This window comes from Pleurodeles waltl, chromosome 6 (assembly GCF_031143425.1).
Source record: "Pleurodeles waltl isolate 20211129_DDA chromosome 6, aPleWal1.hap1.20221129, whole genome shotgun sequence".
Taxonomy (NCBI): Eukaryota; Metazoa; Chordata; class Amphibia; order Caudata; family Salamandridae; genus Pleurodeles; species Pleurodeles waltl.
Window position 1 is genome coordinate 242,504,536 of NC_090445.1, and position 21,123 is coordinate 242,525,658.

The 21,123-nt window shown below is 42.7% G+C and overlaps 1 protein-coding gene across 9 annotated transcripts in view; it reads left to right on the plus strand.

The window, feature by feature from the left end:
- The window catches only part of TANC2 (tetratricopeptide repeat, ankyrin repeat and coiled-coil containing 2), a 1,999,198-nt gene that overhangs the window by 1,627,178 nt on the left and 350,897 nt on the right, over nt 1-21,123 (plus strand). For all 9 annotated transcript variants that reach the window (XM_069238000.1, XM_069237998.1, XM_069238005.1 and 6 more), the window contains one exon: nt 7,014-7,122. In XM_069238000.1, the coding sequence (XP_069094101.1) occupies nt 7,014-7,122 (109 nt within the window). The remainder of the gene's footprint in view (nt 1-7,013; nt 7,123-21,123) is intronic.

Below are 21,123 nucleotides of genomic sequence, written 5' to 3' on the forward strand. Positions count from 1 at the left end.
GTGACTTATTTCCTTTTAGCATTTGATCTGATGCTCGAATCAGAGTAATTACAGCACAATATAGGAGCCTAGGATGCAAGCTCATGTACAGTGAATCAGAATACAAAGAATTTAACTTTTCTATGATCGGTTATGAGAAAACAGTATGTTTCAGATAAGATTTTTTGTGTCTTGTAATGGCTTGCATAGCGGGTTCTAACTGACATATATTTGATAACTTCCTTGGCCAGGTGTAAATGGTATGGCAGAAGCAGGTGGGGTTGCAGTGGTGGTGAGTGCAGGCCCTTCTTGAGCATGAAATTCAAAAATGTCTTGTGCTCCATACGTCTTAGCTGCAGAGGAAGCACAAGTATGCCCTAATCATTTCTCTGGCCCGTAAGGGATGTCAGATGACCAAACTTTGACATTACCCAGGCTGTGAGGTTTAGGGAATTCACGGCATAGTATAAAACTTTGAACCCAGCTTCCATAGAAAACTTAGAACGATCTAGAGAGGTAGCAGTGGGCAGCTAGATATTTGCAAGTGACACGCGGACCGATATTGTCTCGGCCATACTGCTGCTATGCAAATCAGAGTACAGTGTTCAGTTTAGGCTTTTCTGATGAATCTGGGGACATGGGGAAATGGAGAAAAAGTGTAAGCAAAGATGTTGCTGCAAGTCATTGATAATGCTGCGCCCCTGGCCCGGTTGCAAGTATCTTCTGGTGAAGAGCCTGCATGTTTTTTTCTGGGTGGCAGAAAGGTCTAGAGAAGATAAATCCACACTTAAAGATCAATTGGGGCTGATTTTAGTGCAGCTTCCATTTGTGGCAGCCCAGAAACGAGCAACTTTGGTTTAGTTTGGTTTCCCAGTTGTTGTTCTGTGGAGAGGACACCTTGTTGCCTATCGTCCAATGCCACAATTCTTGCACCTCATCTGACAGATGTGAGACTTCTTTCCCACTTGCTTGAAGACGTAATACATCAAGAGCATGTTTTCTGTTCCTATTAGCACATAAGTTATTTGTAGGTTTCCACTGGTTCACAGATTTATAAAGGTCTCTGGCTATTGACATCAGTTTTGCAATGTATACCGTTGACAGGAACACCCTGTTCTGAGACATGCCCAAGGTTGCTCTTAGGTAGAGGACTTTCTTGGATGTATGTTGGTCTGATTTGTTTATATTCAGGGTCAGACCCTGAAGCCAAAAAAGCATTAGAAGGTCCTTTGTTTTGCCAATGCCTTAATGAGTCCGACTCCCATGTACGGCAATGCCTAATGCTCTTATTTCCTTAGATGAACAGCAGCAGGGTCTACACATTTGGTGATAATTCGAGGGGCGGACCTTTGACCAAAAGAAAGTGCATTGCATTGATAAAGCTGACCACCACCGAGTCTCAGATATTGTTGGTGCTTGGAATGTATTGAGGTATGTGAATACGAATGTCAGTTGTTACCTCAATAGTTTTTACATTGGATGTTGTTACATTGCATCCAACATAAAAGGCGGCCAGGGAGTATTTAAAGGTTGACAGGTACCAACTCACTTCTTCAACAATAGAACCATGCACAAGAGTACTTGTTGACACATGCTTCTGGAATGGTGTGTGGACGCAACCCGTTCTGCCCCAACTCCTTTCTCTGCGGTCCATGGAGGATGCGACAACCCCAAATGCTGATCTACCAAAGCACCGATGGAAGGATTAGCTGGCTGCCACATGAAGTTCGTAACGCTGCATGCTCTAGCTAGGAGGAGGAGGAGGAAATAGTTGGCCTGTGAGAGTTCTTGATGGATGCTTGCCCCTGGCAGGCTCCAAAAACACAGTGAGAGTGACTACCTGGCTCCTCTGGCTATAGTCTGCAGGCTAACACCAGGAAGGTGAGTAAGCACAATGCCTCCATGAACAATCTCTCTTAAACAAAAAATGAAACTCTTATATGTGAAGCGGCGGGGGTAACTTTGGAGAAAGCGCCGTTTGATGTAGCCCTCTCCTGACCAGGACAGGTTGCTGGTGTGTGCGTAAAAGCAAGTTAAAAACGGACACTGAAATAAATTGGTATACAGGTGCCATTGACTGGGAGATAAAGTACCCCCAACACATTTGGCTTTAAGGGAGATAAAACTATGCCTGTAAAATCACTCAGAAGAGGGGGCTAGATGTAGTAAAGCTATATTTCTGTGAACCTTCTACACCTACTCGTGGGTAGTCCTAAGGACGCTTTAAAAGACAGCAGGTGGAGCCCTCAGTAATTTGAAAGTGAAAAACATAGAATCACTCCCAGGGTCAATGTCAGTCCGGAATGTTGAGCAGGAGGCTGGGATATCATACTAACCAGCGACCCAGAGTGCTTCTCCAAGGGCAGACGGGGGAACAATGGCTGGATTGCCAAAGACTATTGACATGGTATAAAAGGGAATATTAGAGACTCTGGTGACAACAAAGAATCATAAAATGGTAGAGCTCTTTATTTATCCTTTTTTAAAGCTGGGCGAATATGATTAGCAGCACCGGAGAAGTTGCAGACCGCAGAACCCTCTCCCGTAAAAAGCAGGCCTGATTGGATCCAACCAATATATGCTGTGGCTCTGACGGATGATAACCCAGAGAGAGAGGAAACAATCTCCCCAAATTTAGGAAGGAGGAGACCTCCCCTTCGATAGCACCAGTGGTCACGCATATTCAAAAGAATAATCAAAATCTAAGCACTTTAGAAAGGCCAACAGCAAGTGCTCTCCCGCCAGCCCTACAACAAATCCTTCAGGAAATGTTGGGGGAGATGAAAGACTTCAAGATAACGCAGCAAGAAACTGCAAAGTTAATGGCTGACTGCCTATTCAGATTTGGAGAGAATGGATGAAATGGAACAATGTATATCAACTTGCAAGGATACACTTGAGCAGACTTCAGGAGCAGTGGCGCAAATAGAACTGACGAGCCTTCAGAACAAGACAGAGGTCTAATTAAAGGATCACAGAACTACCTGAACACAAGGAGGACCCAACATGGGAAAATTATGATTCGCAAATTTGTCCTCCCGGGCTACACTCGGGACTTGACCATTGTACGTATGCACCGAATTCCATCTTATCTTCCAGCAAACGCAAAGCATCCATGCACTCTTTTAGTGAATTCTGCCGACTTTTGTGTCAAAGAAAGGGTTTTGAGTAAGACTATCCACCAGAAAATGTCTGAAATCGACAAGGAATTCTCAATCAAAATCTTTTCAGACATGATAATAGATTCAGCCAACAGACGCAAGGACTTTAAAACGTTGATCCCTCTTTTTCAGTGAGCAGGCGCACAGGCTAGCATCATACAACCAACAAAGCTTAAAGTAATACACAAGGGCTGTTTTAATGTGTTAGCAACCTTGGCAGAAGCTAAGAGATTCCTTAAGGAGATTGCGATAAGGTTACTTATTTGAAATGAGCATTGAGAAGGGGGCGTTCAGGCAGGACAGGGTGGCTGGGAGGCAGGGAGACTGGGTACAATTCCAGGGTGCCCAACAGTGACATGAGGTGGAAGTTCTCAGCCTCTTAAACACCGACTATAAAATCATTATTAAACTGTTTGCGAATTGATTGAGCAGGATAGTAAGGGACGTACAGAGATCAATGCGGTTTTATTTCGGGTAGGCACCTCTACGTTAATACAAATGTTATTGATTGAAGTCCAGGACTTTTTTAATCAGAAGAAAATCCTGAGCAAGTCCTACTTTTAGATGCTAAAAAAAAAGCCTTCGACCTGGACTGTTAGGAAAGTCTTTTCTGCATTTAAGGTAGATTTGTTTTTCCGATAAAATGTAAACAAATAATTCAAAAGCTTTATCGGGGTGTCTGCTTGGTTGATAAACTTAACAGATATAGGTAAATGTAAGATAAATAAGGGAACAAGACAGGGGTGCTCCCTATCTTATTTGCCTTATTTATAGAACCCCTTTCCATTGCTTTAAGAACAGCTCATGGTATAGAACCACCCATCGGTAGGATGTCCAAAATCAAACTATATGCAGATGACATCGCACTGTTCTTGAAACTTGGCTTAGAATTCAGAAAAGGGTATTCAAGGTTTTTCACTTATTTCAGTTGTTGGGTGGCTATAAGATAAATAAATTAAGAACAGACAATTTCTTATGTAATTGTAATATTAGCTCTTTATCTCCTAAATTGGGCTATTTTGTTAACTCTAAACCTAAGAGATATCTCAGTGTATACATGCCACGGAAGATACCAACAAACTTTTTGCATTAAATTATGAGCTCTTGAGAATGCCCTAAGAGAATGCTGTTTTCAAAATAGACGTCTCTCCCTATACCAATAATGGGCAGAGGTGTGCTGATGCATTTTAATTTTTTTTATTCATACTTTTCCCTGCACTTTACAAATTACATTTTTAAAGCAATAAACCAGTTTTAGATGGGGGCAGGGACTGTCAAATTTGAAAGAATTCTATTTTGTCTGTTTTGAACATTTCTCTTAACGATTTTTAATTCTCCGGGTGTTAAGAGACAAACAGATGCTTTTTTTCTAGATTAAACTTTTCAGGAACATAGGATCACATTTACTTTTCATGAAATCTCCTAAAAAAGTGTGAAACAAATTTTTGCAGTGGTTGCTGAAACGGAAAGAGCAGTTTTTTTTCTAAATGTTATGCTATTCCTGCTGTCAGTGGTGCAACTAAAGTAGCCGATATTTCAACTGAAATCCTTCCCCTATTGGACAAAAAATGGTCCATAAACGGGCAGTTAATGGATACTATGCCACTGGGGATTTTTTTAAACCTCGACAATTGGAAAAAGTGAGTTGATATAGCACCCAGTATAAGTTATGCAAAAACATTTATAAAATGGTCCTATATCTAAATCACACATTTTGTTAAGCAATTACACCTTATATCCATCAAGAGGAGTATGGCTTTAGTGATGGACTTGATTGAGATTCAAACACCCAGGCACATGAAGTCGTGGAAGGCTGAACTAGCAGACTACAAAAAGAGCTTGAGGTCTTTGATAAAATACAACATATGTGGCAGTCAGGAAAATAATTGTATATATATATAAGGAGTCATGTTATACGATAAATTCATTTATTTTCTCTCTTAAAAGGAGCACATTTTCATCATATGCAATTCTGTGGCAAGTGGCTGCGCTACAGAATGCCATCCCTATTACATAAAATGAACCACCAGATATTACCAAATTGCTTTAGGTGCCAGAGGAAAGCCATGGGAACTGAACCCACATTGTTTGGCAGTCCCCGAAGCTAACGACAGTCTGCTCCTCCATTCATGAGTATTGCAGGCTCACACTGAAAATAGTTTTTTCCAATGATCTGCTTTGATATACATTTCCTGATCTCCTGATGTAAACGTAACATCTGATCATAGGAAAAATATATTTATGATCACTCTAATTGCGAAATCTATAATTTTGCAGAACTGTAAAACTAAGAGCTAACACCCACATTCGAACACAGGTGTGCCAAAATGTTAAAAGTAAAGGGTCTAGAAGGACTCTGTGCACCGAGGTTCGGCTCCTATAGGAAATTCTTGAAGCTGTGTAAATGCATAGAGTAGACCATTGACTGACTATGATTTTGAAGGAATTAACTAGAGGAATATGAATGTGTATTAACCCATCTGACTCTCGATGACGTCAACAGAATTTGTGCTTCTGGGATCCAGTAATAAGTTGGTACAAATTCCGATGTTCAGCAGTTGCTGCACATGGGTTAGTATTTTTACTGGCCTTGAAGTTGTTTCCAGTCTTACTTGCACTTGGCACCAGGTCACCAGGAAAAAATGTGAGGAGAAAAGAGCAAATGACCTGGTGTACCAGAGTCACCATAAAGTTACATATTTTTTTTAGTATAAAATCAAAACACATTTATTTTGTATAATTGTTTAAATTGTAGAAGCTTATGGTTTAAAGAAATGTCCATTACCATAAAACTGACTTTACCCGTTAAGGAAAATAAGAAATAAATGTACACACAGTTACTTGGTAGTCTCTAGTAAGAAACCTAGATAGTTTCTTTTAGTTTAGTAAGTAACCAAGGGCCTGGGACACAAAGGTAATTTGCAAAGCATACAGTTCACAAACTCAAAGGGTTTGCAATAGAAAAATGCCTTTTTACAATGTACAAAAGACCTTTTAGAAGTCAGAATGTCTCTCCGGCGCTTTAAATGGCTATTTTGATTCCTTCCTATTTGCAAGTCACAAAAGGATGTATCAGTGGTTTGTGAACACAATTGCGGTCGTTATTTTTTTTTTCTGTTATAGACTCTTGTGTTGGGCTGGTATCTGATTCCCAAAGAGGAAGCTGTCCTAGGTGACAGATTCCCCTTAAGGAATTGTGTTAAGCTATCACAGAAGATCCCTGAGGTGGGGGTTGGGGAAGATGCCGTTATGGGGTCAGTAAGCCTTCTAGGAGATGACATGCATGCCCTCCCACCCCCTTCCTAATGTTTTCCACCATGTCAAGTTTTTGTTAAAGCAGCACCTGTTCCGTCAAGAGACGTGGGCTAATTGAAAAAACAAATGTTGACTTGTTGGGAATGTAAATGCTTAGAAAGGAGTTCTGCTGTCCAACGCATTTGGCCATTAAATGCCACTTGCCTCATTAGTTTTCATGAGGCAGGTGGTTTTGCGACCCTCTACAAATATACATTTTGCCATGCAACTGATTAGTACATCATTCACATCACAAAACTGCTGAGCCAGTTACAGAAAGTCATGATGAAATTTGCATTATTATTTGAGACTTGCTCAGTGATTCATCATGTTACTGGTTCTTCATAAGTATCACAAAGTATGAATGGACAACTTTTGCAGTCGCAGTGCAGCGAACCAAGCATTTGACATAAGAGAGACCACTATTGTAGTTCCTTGAATAAATCTGTATCTTTCGCTAAATTCCTACTAAAGTGTTCTGCTGTGCTGTGACTGTTGATGTATAGTCCTAGAAAACAAGGAGCAGAATAGCACCTGGATAGCTAAGCTTGCTTACCCTCTCTCTTTATTTTCCACTAGGAGTGGCCACACGTTGCTTGCCTTTTGGTTCTCTCGGCAGGAAGGGAAATTAAACCGACAGCAGACAATCGAACTTGGACACCACATCCTTAAAGCACACATTTTCAAGGTATTATTTTGTTCTGTTTTTGAAACTGCTAATGATTTTTTCTTAGTATCACTGGTGATTAGTGATATCTTTAGTGATTATTGATGCTTTTGATGTGACTTGTGATTCTTGGTGTCACTGATAATTTTACTTTCTGAATTTATTTTATTTTTTACACCATGCATTAACATTGTTTTGATATAAGATTTGTGATGTAGTTTACATTTCAATAGGTTTGCTCTGTAACTGTGTTCATGTTCCTAAGATTTGACTCCCATTTGACAAAATAGATCACAGTACTATGACTTGTTAATTGTGTTCATAACTTCTTCTCCCTGACAATGTGACCCAAATGCAGAAAGTTTTTATGTTTCATTTCACTTCCTAACGGGAATTCCCACTCATTCCAACATGAGAAATCTTTTGCTGCATCATATAGTCAAAACAAGCTATGAATTACAGCAAAACTCTCAATTCACTGGTTTATATCAATCACATGGGTAGCAGAAGTGAGTTCAGTTTCATATCTGCATAGGCACTGACGATGTGACATTTGACCCAGTTGAAACAGTGTTATACATATGCTGAGGTATGATTGCTTCTAATTGATCAGTGTTTACATTTGTTCCTTCTCGGGATTTGCAACACTATTTTTCTGGAGTTGGAAGCAGAGATGTAAGGCTAGTACTATTGCATGTTGCTCCTAAAATATGCCTTGGTCAATCTCCAAAACTGAAAGTGAAGGAGGAAACATGCACATTACTTAAATATTACTGGAGACCACACAACTTTCCTCTTCAGCTATGAAAAGAAGTTCTTAGTCTTAAAGACCTCAGAATACCTCTCGACCATGAGAAGGCTGGGAGAACATTGGTGAGAAGATGATGAGACTGTTATGAGGACTCTGGAGAACCGGAAACCAGGACCCTGACCCATTGTTAAAAAATGTTCTTTCGAGGCATATGTGGCTGTAAATACATATGTGCATACTCCTGCCATCTAGTGTTTAGTCTGGATATGTGCAAGTTGTTTTTCTTCTAAGAAGTCTTTTGAGTCATGTGGTACTGTGACTCTTCTCCTTTTGCTGGTAATTTTTGTGGTCATTAACCCCATTGTTAGATCGTTTTCTGCCTGCCTTCGGATTTGGACATGTGCTCAGGTTCAACACCGTTGTGGTGCTCTTTTCGGTCTACACGGGTTCCTTCCCTTTGTTTTTGGTGCGTTACACTTTTCTCTTCATCTCAGGTCAGCAATTCCAGTTTTGACCGAGCGCCTGCTGGTCGTTCTCGACCTTACATGGCCTTCGTCTTCAGGGCCTCCTTTCCTTTCTCATCCATGTCCTCCCCACTGTGCCTCCACAGTGATTAAACTGACACCATTCCGCTACTATAGTCGCTGCCATGCAAAATACCCTCTGACCAACCTCCATCAGTTCTGTAATTTGTGTCTTCTGAGAATGACAGGGTTGTCCCTGACGCTCCTTCTGCTCTAAAAAAAAAACCCTCTGCAACTTTTGGGCTTGTTACCTATGTTACAGAAGCAACACTCGGACCTCTCTGGCTTGAGGACATTTGGCGGGGGTACACCACCCACAATATTGTGCTGCAGATGAGGAGGATTTCTCTCAGATAATGGCTTTGGCTTAGATCTGGAGGATTTAGAATCTTCCACCAGCGCAGCCAGCCATAAGTACTGTACTCACTCCCCTCAACACTGCTCGCAAGTTAAGCATCCCCTTCCCAAGGATTGTCATGCCACTCTGGATGACCAGTGACAAGCCACTGGGCGCCACTGCCTTCGGGCCATGCTAGACATGGACCTCCACCTTCAGAAGCAACATCCAGCTTGGGGGTCAGTGGTGAAGATGCCATTGAGGCTGACTACTTTAGAACCGCCCGCTACTGCCTCGGTGCCAACCCAAATTTCTGAGCGGTCATCTTCAGCGCTAAAGTCAAAATCGGCGTTGGAGTGGAGAACCTCAGTGCCGATCACCAAGACTGACCACTGCTCAGATACCGTTGAGTCAATACTCCATAAACTCCACAAGGAAATAGATGCCCGGGAGAAGCATTTGATGGTACATCCATCCATGGGCTGGACTCTCACCCACCCTCCAGGATTAGCTGCTCACCTGTCCAAACAGCAGTTGTCCTTTGAGGAAGCCTTGCACTTGCCACTTCCACCCAAGCAGAGCAAGAGACCGACAAGGCTACTAGCTCTTTGCATGTCAATCTTTCACCACCACCTCTCCCTCCTCTCCCATTTCTCCAGACGACCATCTTCAACACTTCCCAGAGGACCACAGGAAAAGGGGCTCTGTGATCATCTCTGAGGAAATGCAGTTCTCTAACTTTCATCCGCTGGGCATTAGATGCTGCGGACACTGCTGCTAGAGAGGTCAACTACAGTGTCCTGCGCAGGCATTTTTTCTCAGTATCTCTGGCTTGAAGTCAGAAGTCCAGCAAAACGTGCTCAACCTGCTGTTTGATGGCCAACATCTGTTCAAGCAGCAGGTTGACCAGATGTTGGAAAAAATAAAGAATGATATTGAGATTACGAATGCAGTGGGCGCCCTGCAGACAAGTGATACTTGCAGCTTCTTTTGCAGTACGGTCACCACTTCACCCACAGTGTTCACCAAGTGCCTTGCAGTAGTGGCTGGGCAGACAATGTGTCCATGTCTTACCCTATCTGGATGACTGGCTCATCAAGAGTGCCACCCGTCAAAACTGCTGTGAACACGCTCCGGTCACGATAAACCTTCTTCACCATCTAGGGTTTACCATAAACACTTTAAAATTCCACCTCCAAACCCCTCCAGATACAATCCTACACTCAGAATTTGGTGTGGCTGATCCAGACGCTGCCAGGATTTGATCCTTCTAGGCACTAATCCCCCATTTTCAACCAGGCTACCAAGTCATGATCGGGAAAGTCTTGCGCTCTTGTGCATGATGGCCTCCTGTATTGCCATTGTGCTCCATGCCAGATTATACATGCCATTTGCAGGGTGCACCAGTGGTCCCAAGCAGATCCGGTGCCGCACTTGCTACTCTCTTCAGTGGTGGTTTCAGGAGTGGCCTTTTCTCGGCCCTGTTCCACAGAGGCTCATTAAAACAGATGCTTCGTTTACGGGATGGGTGCACATTTTCTGGGCCTGACTGTCCAATGCCAGTGGGAATCCAGTCACCAGGGTCTCTACATCAGTTACCTGGAACTGCTAGCTGTTCACCTTGTGTTGAAAGCTTTTCTTCCCCACTTGACTGGCAAGGTTATTTTCATCGAGAAGGACAACATGACAGCCATGTTTTATCCTCAGATGCAAGGTGGTACCCAATCTCGCCAGCTCTCTTGCCTAGCCCAGAGCATTTGGTGGTGGGCTGACACAAGGTGTTAGCAGAGTACCTTCCTGGAGTGGACTATGAATTAGCTTGTCGCGTAGGCTCTCATTATTCTAATGAGACTACTGGATTTCGAGGGGCAGAATCGCCTGCGGTGTGGGAGACTAAGTCTAACCCACTGCGGGTGACACCTGTCGCTCCAACCCGGGTTTTGCTCCAGCTAACTAGCAGTGCCTCATCTCTACCCGAGGATAGGGATGACTGGGCAGCCGAGCGCATGACATACTTGGTTTCTCAGGGAAGCCGTGGTCACTCAGGTCTCATCCGTTTCTCTCAGTTACCTAAGTCTCATATATAAATGACAAACAGAGGCAGTATAGGTTTTAATAATGATTTTAATAAAACAACTGCATCTTCGATAGCAAAGCGTGAGCTGCAATAACCAGGATGACACAACATGACAGTATTAAAATTGTGACGAGAAGAGTGAAGCATAGAAATAACGCTATCATATTGTCACTATGGTCAATAGACTAACTCCTACCTAGACTGTGGTAGAGCACAGCATGTTAAGCTCTAATTCTGCCCTTCAGGTTCCCCTGGGAAGACATCATGCCCCATACCTGAGCAAAGGCCTGTGGTCTGCGTTAGCATCTGTAGCGAAGCTCTCGGCAATCAGCATACAGTTGTGGTTCTCTGGCTGGAATGTCCCTCTAACGTGTAAGGGACAAGGAAGTGTTTTTATAACAACTCAGCTGATGTTCTGAGAAAATGTCCCTGCTTAAGGATGTGTGTTTTCTACGAATGTTGGATACTAAACTTCTACCACGTTCACCGGCAATGTACCGTGCTCTAGCCTTGGGAGAAGCACAGAGTGAGCAAGAATGTCTTGTTTGAGAACAGAGTGCTGGCTTAGGCAAAAACAATTAGATAAACAGAAAATAAAACAAGACTGTGAAAGTGGCTGTTGTAACAATAATAAAATGAAGCCGAATAAAATATATATAGGTTAAGGTGCACAGCGGCTTGGCCTAGCGTGTTAAAATAACGTGCATGGAGCTATTGCTAAAATGGCTACACAACACCCTTCCCTTGTCTGTTGAAGGTGGTTCAAAGCCTAAGGACGTATAAAATTGCTACTAAAAGCTCAACCTAAGACATATATGTAAAAGCAAGAAGGATCAAAGAGCAGTCGTGTTCCGTAGCCTCAGCCAGGCGGCATTCCGTGGTGTGCCCAATGATGAGTCACAAGCCACATCCTCCAGGAAGGGCAACTCAGAAGTAGCTTTTTGTAGCAAACGCAGCCTCAACGTGTATGTCTGGTAATGAGCCCTCAGCGAGAACATCAACAGATCAGCGTCCAATGAAAGCAAGCGTAGGTAGAAAGGCAGACTTCCAGTGCATGTTCAAAGAGCACCAGAGGCACCGAAACACAGGCTGCACACAATGTAAAACCGGTCTGAATGACAGAGACCAGCCACACTCCAATTGCTCCAGGAGTGTTGCTCCAAAATACTACATCATGCGGTCACGACACAGCTGCACTGATGGGGGCGATTTCATTTCTCCTTGTTGCGGCAGGACAGCCATTGTGCCTAAAAAATAGCAACAGCAGAATGCCATCTAATAAAGCCAAAGTTATTGGAAATCCCCCGAAAATACTAGAAAGAATTGAGTGGATGGCTGATGGTATTAAACTGAATATTGAGGACAAGGTGTGAATGAAACCAGAACCAACAGCCTTAAAGAAATGTGCGATTCCAGTTGTACTGGACGCATTAAATATCCGTCCCACAAGTTCACCAAAGTGTCTCAGAAAGTTTGTACTTAAAAGGGACTGTATTTCTGCTGACTACCTTGCCACCTGAAGTGCGTAGGTCTCGCGTGCACATGTAAGGGCCACATGCTTTTGAAACAATAAAGCCTTGAGTCTGCTCACGTTTGAAGTAGCAATGTGAGGCTAAATGTCAGCCACTTCTTTAATCTTAGTGGGGGGGGGGGAAGTACGTTCCCGCAGCATGTAACTATCTTAGAGACCGAAACGACATAAACTGTTCGGTTCGCATCCCACAACAGTCTTCACCATTGAGGAGGACATAGCTGCAGTTTGAAAGCATCTGGAACGTAGGTCTAATCAAGGGGACTGGAACTCCCTTCAGATAACAAGCCAAGTTCGCTGCAGACGCGTTACACGCCCCATGCAAGGACAGCTGTCTACAAACCGTTGAATGGCTGACTGAAGTCTCACATTCACTACTGCTAAGAAAGACTTCTTTCATGCCACTGAGACATTTGTATGAGAAGGGAAGCTCCTACACCTCATGGATGTAACTATCTCCCAGCCTTTCGTATCTGCCTACCGGAATGTGTTTTAAACAGGAGGTGAATGGAAGTGTAGAAATAGGCAGATTGATGACCCCGTGTATTAGCCACTCAGCAGATGGTATTTCAGCCACAGTAAAAGGCAACTTTTCTAACTTCTTGATGTTTAGCATGACATAACTTGCCTCTTTCTTAGCCATTAGTTGTTGTTGTCGTGTTAAATTAAAGGAAGAAAATGTTTCCCTTAAACTGACATGCTGCCAGGTAACGCGACCCGCCTTCAATGTTTGAAGTGTCCAACCCAACTGCATAATGGACCTTAGCTAACTCTGTCCATGATGTAAAGAAGACATATCTGTTTGTATAATGTCTATAGCAGAAGAGACAATGTTATTAAAGGTGTATAATCAGTCGGACAGGGTATTAATCCCATTATCCCCAACAGCTAATGCCTTTTTTAGATTTTCCAGGTCTATTTGCTTTAACTGGGAAGCTGCTTCTTGTTGGAAAAGCTTCCAAATTTCATTAGATACTTCATATAAGAAACGCTTTCTGCTGTGTTTTCTGGGGCCTAACAGGAAATCCTGTAAATTAGTATTATTAGACAGGAGACTGAGGTGTTCCGTAACCGCATCTAGTGAGGAAGTTCTTAACCATTGCTGGCATAGTTTCCCTACACTGTATGTTGTAACTATACCTGCTTGTTTGGATGATATATAGCGAGGGTCTGGCCTATTAGTTCTAAAAAACCCAGAGGAGTTAATAAAACATTGGTGACACCCATTGGTATCTACTGGCCACAACAACCTCCCGCCAGGACGTGCCAGTGAAACATTAAATGTACCATTCTGGACCCATTTGTCGAGCTGATCTTCATTTGCATTTGTATATTTCTGCCATTTATAAAACTTTGCAGGGGCAGGTGTACTGGGTGTGTTTAATTCCTTAATCTTTGCTAAGCCTAGACAACTTGTTTGTTGTACTGTTTCATTTAAGAATATCATTTGTACAGGTATCAGGCATGCTCTGAATAAAGCTTCCTTCCCCCTTATTTGCCAATGTCTAGTTCCCCATACACTTTTTAAGTCAGTAGACTTCAGCCAATATTCATAGCCTTCTATAGACAACCGGGAAACAAAGGATTCCGAATTTATAAATTTCGTATTCGTCAATAATATATGCATATCTTTAGTAGGTGGCAATTTAAAATAATACGTCTCAGCATTTTTTACAACATGCCCAGAAAAATATGTAAACTTTTCAAAATATGTTTTGGAACTCCCTTGTGGTGGAGTCGGACAATGTTCCCATTGTATATAATTAAAAACAGTTTTGGGGCTGCTCGCTCTATGTATCAAACGGTGCCCATAATAATTATAGCAAAACATGTCACCATCATTTTCTTTAGATTGATAAATATCTTTGTTTTCAAATACAGTATAATACTGCAATTAACTCATCATAGAAGCAACTGTTTTCACATCCCAATCATCAGAAACAATGGCTGGTATTATTATATCATTCGTTGATAGTTTGAACAAATGCGGTATTTGAATAACTTCCATTGGACCATATATATCAAATATTACTTTATCCCAAACAATCCCATCAGGAATTGGTATTGCGGAAATGTTCACAAAAGAGAAGTCTCTTCGGACCTGTGTGATGAAAAATGTGGTTTTAGGACCTCATCCACCAGTTCAACTGTTGATTTTTCAGGAAGAAAATGACCATGTATTAATAAAAAGAAAGTGATAACAAAACCAATCCAAAGTAGGAAAGCTAGTACAGTCAAGGAAAGCCATAGATAGTTCCATGGAAAAATAAAATATGTTGTTTTAAGCCAGTTCATTAGCTTACGTGTGTTTGACAGTGCAGGTGTCGAAGAGGCCAATGAGTCTGAGATGTCATCATTGAGGTCGGCAAAATATCCAGAAGCAGTTCGTGCAGAAGCTGGAGTTGTGTTCATTGGTGGAGTTGGTGTTTCTTACGGTGGCACAGAATAAATAGCACCATCCGTTTGTGTTGAAGCTGTATTGAATCGATCAATTATCTCTGTATTATTTGATGTTAGTGGAAACAATGCAAGATCATTTTCCACCCTCCCCAAGCTCGGAGAGGTGTCTGTGTTGCTACTTACTACTTGTAAAGGAACTTCTTGACCAGTAGTGAGAAGGATTCGGGAACTACTCGCTGTTCGTCTTGGTCTGCTGTGTAGGATCAGCCACATGATGTAGTTTGACATTGTCGATGGAGTCAAAATCATTTTCTTTGGCACCTGCCAACGGTGGTAGAATTACAGTTCTCTTACCGTGTATCCCCAAGACTGGGACTGGTGCTCAATAAGAAGGACCAAATTCCTTTTTCACAGCAACCTTTTCTCATTCTGGATCCCCTATTCTAGGAATCCAGCTGGTAGGCATTACAGGTACATCCTTGATTCCTGTGGAGCAGCACTGATAGAAGTATTGTCATCACGGAACTGTTGCAATTCTTGTAAGACAGTGACACGTTCATTTGTGTCAAAAGGTGTTTCTGCCGCCTCCACACCTGGACCATCAAGATCAGGAACATACATTTGAGTACCGAACAGGCACTCATATGAGTTACGACCCCCCAGAGACCTTCTAGGCAGATTGTTAAGTGCTCTCTGAACTCCATACAGGTGATTAAGCCGACTGCGACCCGTACCTAAGACTCTGGCTGTTAAGGATTGCTTTAAATTGCGGTTTAAACGCTCCACGACACTATTTCCCTTGGGATGAAATGGGGAAGAGTGCTGGAGTTGGACCACCAACGAAGCCATGGCGTCCCTGAATGCCCTTGAGGCGAAAGCAGGGCCCTGGTCCCAGTGGAAAGCCGCAACTGCATATGTACCGATAAAGACTTTAATAGCAGTCCGAGCATCAGCCGAGCGTTGTGGCCACACCCATAAAAATCTGGAGCAAGAATCAACAGCGACTAATATGTACTTGTATGCACTGTCCGGTGTTAGGGGACCACAATGGTCCAAGTGCACACATTGTAATGGTTTATTTGAAATCAAGAGGGGTGTCTGCGGCGGGAATTTGCCAGTTGAAACTTTAATTTGTTTGCAGATGTCAGTACAAAGGACATTATGCTTGGTCTCTTTATAGAGGCCTGGCCACCAATAACGTGCTTGTAAAATTTAGATTGTAGCCGCTGCACCAGCATGGGCAGATGCCACCCCTTCATGCGCTGCTTTAATCAATTGTGATCTTATATCTCTGTTGGGAATATCTCGTACCCCTATGCCTGGTATCTTAACTTCAGCGTTCAGCAAACCTCCCATTTGGTAGGAATATTTGTCAGGAAATCTTTTTGGATAGGGCGTACCATCCGCCATAGCTGTCACGGCAGCCCATATGTCTGCGTCCGGTTTTGAACTCAAACAAGTTACTGCAGCAACAGCAGCCACAGCCACTGCTGACTTTGCGGCTTCATCAGCCAGTGTATTCCCACTAAAGTGTATTCCAATGCACTGGTGTCCAAGTGTGTGTACAACATGGACATTTGGCAGCGTTTCTTTAAGATCTGCTACTTTCCGCCACAGAACTCTGTTTAATGGTGTTGCCTTTAGAATCTCTGAACCCATTCTGGCGCCAGTAATGCAGGTATTCATTGAAGGACTGGACACAATAGTACGAATCACAGACGGTCAGCGTTGGCTGTGCAGGATCCGTATGTTTCAGTGCCATCAACAGAGCTTTTAACTCTGCCAATTGTGCTGTGCAATCCCCTAGGGTTTGCGTAAATGTATGTAGGGGCCAAAATGTATTGTCCTCCATCCAGCCTCTTACGACTGCACAAGCAGCAGAATAATGGTGCTATGTGCCAATTACAGGTTGTGCAGAGCCATCGGTGTACATGACTCTATGATATTGTTCAATAGGTAGAGTGTTTGCTGGAACTGGATATTCTAGTTCATACTGCAAAAATTATTGAGTTTGTAATTTTGGGTCAAAAATATAGTCTACATCAGTGGCTGTCAAAGATTTGGCCCATTGTATCCAGCATGGATGTAATGCTTTTGCGTTTGGAACGCTGGCTTTTGTAACACCCTCTTGGGCTGGCATTGGGGAAACAACAATTATGCGTTTTCCCTGGGCTAGAGGTCTTTCTTTAATGACCACCATCTGTAGAGCAGTGAGTATTTTCTCAGTTGGAGCAAAGCGTTGCTCTGCTGCTGACTACAAGTGTGATTTCTATGCAGTCGGGACTGTCTCACCTTCATTAAATGTCACATAAGTGAAACCGATGGCATCAGCAATTACTCTAATGACCAAATGTGTTTTGTTGTCCCTTGTGTGTAAATGTTGTGCTGCAAGCATGTCTGTCTGCAGTTCTCTGAGAATGCATGTATGTTCAATTGTCCAAAATGTACTTGAAAAATCAGGACGTATCAAATCATATAAAGGTTTTATGCGTGAAGCATAATCTGGAATGTAAGTTCTGCCAAAATTTAGGAAACCCAATAGAGATTGGAGTTTTTTAATCGTATTTGGGGGTTGTAGTTGTGTGCATTTTTCTAAGAATTGTGGTGCTAGGCTCTTTCCTTCACTTGACAGTTCATATCCCAGGAACAGGACACTGAGAAAGGCAATTTTAGTTGTTTTTTTTAAAGTTGAACTTGTAGCCAAATTCAGCAAATCCAACAACAATGTGGGCTACCCATCTTAAATGTTGGAGTAATGAATCATCCGTAAGATAAATATAATCTACATAGGACAATGCTTCAGGGTCAATCTTGTGTAAAATTGCAGTAACACGAGCTGCGAACAGTCCTGGGCTGTTCTTATACCCCTGGTGTAAACTACATAATTTTTTTGGGGAGCCTAGTGCACTGAAACTTGTTAAGTCTCTACTCTCCAGTGCTATATTCTGGGTGAAGAAATTATTGGAAATGTCCAGTGTTGTTTTGTATTTTTTACGCACTATATTGTTCATCAGTGCTGTGCTATGTGAGTTTTGTATAGCATATGTGCGTGTATGACTGTTTAAGTGTCTGTAGTCTAAGATTATTCTGTATGAATGGGCTGGTTTAGCTACTGGGAATAATGTATTATTCATTGGGGAGACACAGGGTTCAATTACGCCCTAGTATTCTAGTTGTGTGAGTATTTCCCTCACAGGTGCTTTAGCATCATGTTTTATTGGATATTGTGGTTGGGGTTGATTTTTAATAGGAATTACATGGTAGGGGGATTCTTTATCCCATCCTACATGATTGCGATATAACGCAGGTGCCTGTGCCAAAGCCCAGTCAATGGCATAGGATTCAGCGAGTTCCTCTGGAACAAGGGGCAAGAAAGAAGGTTTAATAACATCTTCTCCATATGGGCAGGTATGGACAAATTCAGGGGACCAATCTTGTTCAGCCAACAAAACATCATATATGTTTACTTCGCGATCCCAAAAGATTGCGTCTATTATACGCTCAATGTCTCCTTCTAGCTGTAGCGTTACTTTATACACCCTATCAGGCGTGGAGACATGCATGTCCACAGTTTATACTTGTATAAAGTCATCAGTTGATTTCACCTCCAGATGCTCTAGAAGACTCCGGCGAACTATTGTGACCTCTGCCGCGCTGTCTAGTAGTGCTAGTGCCCACTTCCTGTTCTTCAAGAGGACCCTCTTCCTGAGTGGCATGTCGGACTGCGACTGCTGCCACTTCTTTCTTTTTGAATTGGAGTTTTGTTGGGCCGGTTTCTCTTCCTTTTTAACATAAACCCTCTATGAGCGTTGTGATTCCTGTCTCGGTTTCGCGTACTCTGATCTTCGCTCCGATCGCCCACCTCTCTCATTTCGTTTTTCCGATGAGTCCTAAAAGGAACGAGATTGACGTGTATCAGTATATTGATATCTATCAGGCGTTTTTATATTATCTCTATTTCTGAGATTATATCTATTTTGTGGGGACTCGATAGGTGGAGATTCTCCCCTCTCTTTTTTAGGAGTTTGTTGTTTTTTATCCCAGTGTTGCTTATTACCCTCAGGAGCTTGCTTGGAAAAATCTTTGTTAGATTTGCCCTGAAATTGTGGTTTAGTTGGTCTGGCCCCTAAACTATCCCGACCAATGCTAGAATAGGTCTCTGCAATAATCTTAGGCAACTCGCGTTCCTGATCCTGTTGAGGAACGTCACGGAGCCGCATGCGCACTGCTAGTGCGACTGCTACCCCTATAAGATTACTTAAAATAATTGAGGATACTATGGCAAAATTGCCCATTATTTGCATCCCCAAGTCCAGGGCCGGGGCAGCCCCGTATTCATCTGGAATTTGTTTCAACACTTCCGGCAAATTGGCAAGTGTCAGTGTACCGTGTGCAATTGTATAGAGCGCGGCAAATACCGTGCCCCAAGTATTACAGTTATCTACTGTAGGGACCATCCCAAATGGCCAGCACATCGTTAGAATTCTATGTTCATCCTGAGGTCCCGTATGTGCTAACCAAAACGGAGTTTCCTCCCGTTTGGTGGGTTCCTTACCCATGATCGAATGTACAGTCGCAGGGTTTATACCTGGTGGTATTGCATGTGGTTGTGCTGGAGCAGCACGTGCTGGGTTTGTATTTAATGTTTGCATCACAAACTGTACTAATCGTCTATATGCCACTGATAATTCACTATACGTATAAGCGACGAACCTCAGCTACTGCTAAATTTGCTACTGCAGGATGTGGTGTATAGGTGGCCAATAAAGGACCATCATTACTTAGAGGACCTAACTTTACTAGTAATATTGTGTGGGGTAGGGTGCCATCAAGCCAATTATTATGTTCTTGATAAGGTAATGGTATTTCTAAGTATGCATATGTCCTGTATTGTCCAGGTACGTTTGCAAGTGTATAATGATGAAATGTGTTTGTGTTCCCAACAAACTGCTGGAAATGTGACCCAAGAATAGAAGAGTTCTGTTCTATAAGCTGGATGGGCGTCCACCACAAATGTGACTGGACCCCCCTGGGCCGTTAGGCCATTTGCTAGTAAGTGTGCAGTCAGAGGTTGTCTCATATTGACTGCTATTGCTACCTGCTGTGGATTCACCATGTTAGATAGAAGATATTTTCAGAGAAGGCACACCAAATAGGCTTTTTCCTTTTAAAGTTTAATCTTGAACAACCTCCAGCCTCAAATAGGATAACCTATGTAGCTGGAGTGGAAATCCTCAGTACCACGGACGTCTCTGTATACAGTATTGAGGCATCAATGTATATAATGAGACAGAGATACTCCAGAGGACCCGAAAAATTAGAGCCTGACCAAACGGCGGCGCCATGTCGCGTAGGCTCTCATTATTCTAATGAGACTACTGGATTTCGAGCGGCAGAATCGCCTGTGGTGTGGGAGACTAAGTCTAACCCATTACGGGTGACATCAGTCGCTCCAACCCGGGTTTTGCTCCGGCTAACTAGCAGTGCCTCATCTCTACCCAAGGATAGGGATGACTGGGCAGCCGAGTGCATGACATACTTGATTTCTCAGGGAAGCCGTGGTCACTCAGGTCTCATCCGTTTCTCTCAGTCACCTTAGTCTCATATATAAATGACAAACAGAGGCAGTATAGGTTTTAATAATGATTTTAATAAAATGACTGCATCTTAGATAGCAAAGCGTGAGCTACAATAACCAGGACGACACAACATGACAGTATTAAAATTGTGACGAGAAGAATGAAGCATAGAAATAATGCTATCATATTGTCACTATGGTCAATAGACTAACTCCTACATAGACTATGGTAGAGCACAGCATGTTAAGCTCTAATTCTGCCCTTCAGGTTCCCCTGGGAAGACATCATCCCCCATACCTGAGCAAAGGCCTGTGGTCTGCGTTAGCATCTGTAGCGAAGCTCTTGGCAATCAGCATACAGTTATGGTTCTCTGGCTGAAATCTCCCTCTAACATGTAAGGGACAAGGAAGTGTTTTTATAACAACACAGCTGATGTTCCGAGAAAATGTCCCTACGTAAGGATGTATGTTTTCTACGAATGTTGGAGACTAAACTTCTACCACGTTCACCGGCAATGTACCATGCTTGGAAGAAGCACAAAGTGAGCAAGAATGTCTTGTTTGAGAACAGAGTGCTGGCTTAGGCAAAAACAGTTAGATAAACAGAAAATAAAACAATACCGTAAAAGTGGCTATTGTAACAATAATAAAATAAAGCCGAATAAAATATATCTAGGTTAAGGTGCACAGCGGCTTGGCCTAGCGTGTTAAAATAACGTGCATGAAGCTATTGCTAATATGGCTACACAACAAGCTGACCTCCTCAGCAGGATGCTGCAACAAGTCAAAGAGTGGGAACTCCACCTGCAAGTCCTCCTCCACTA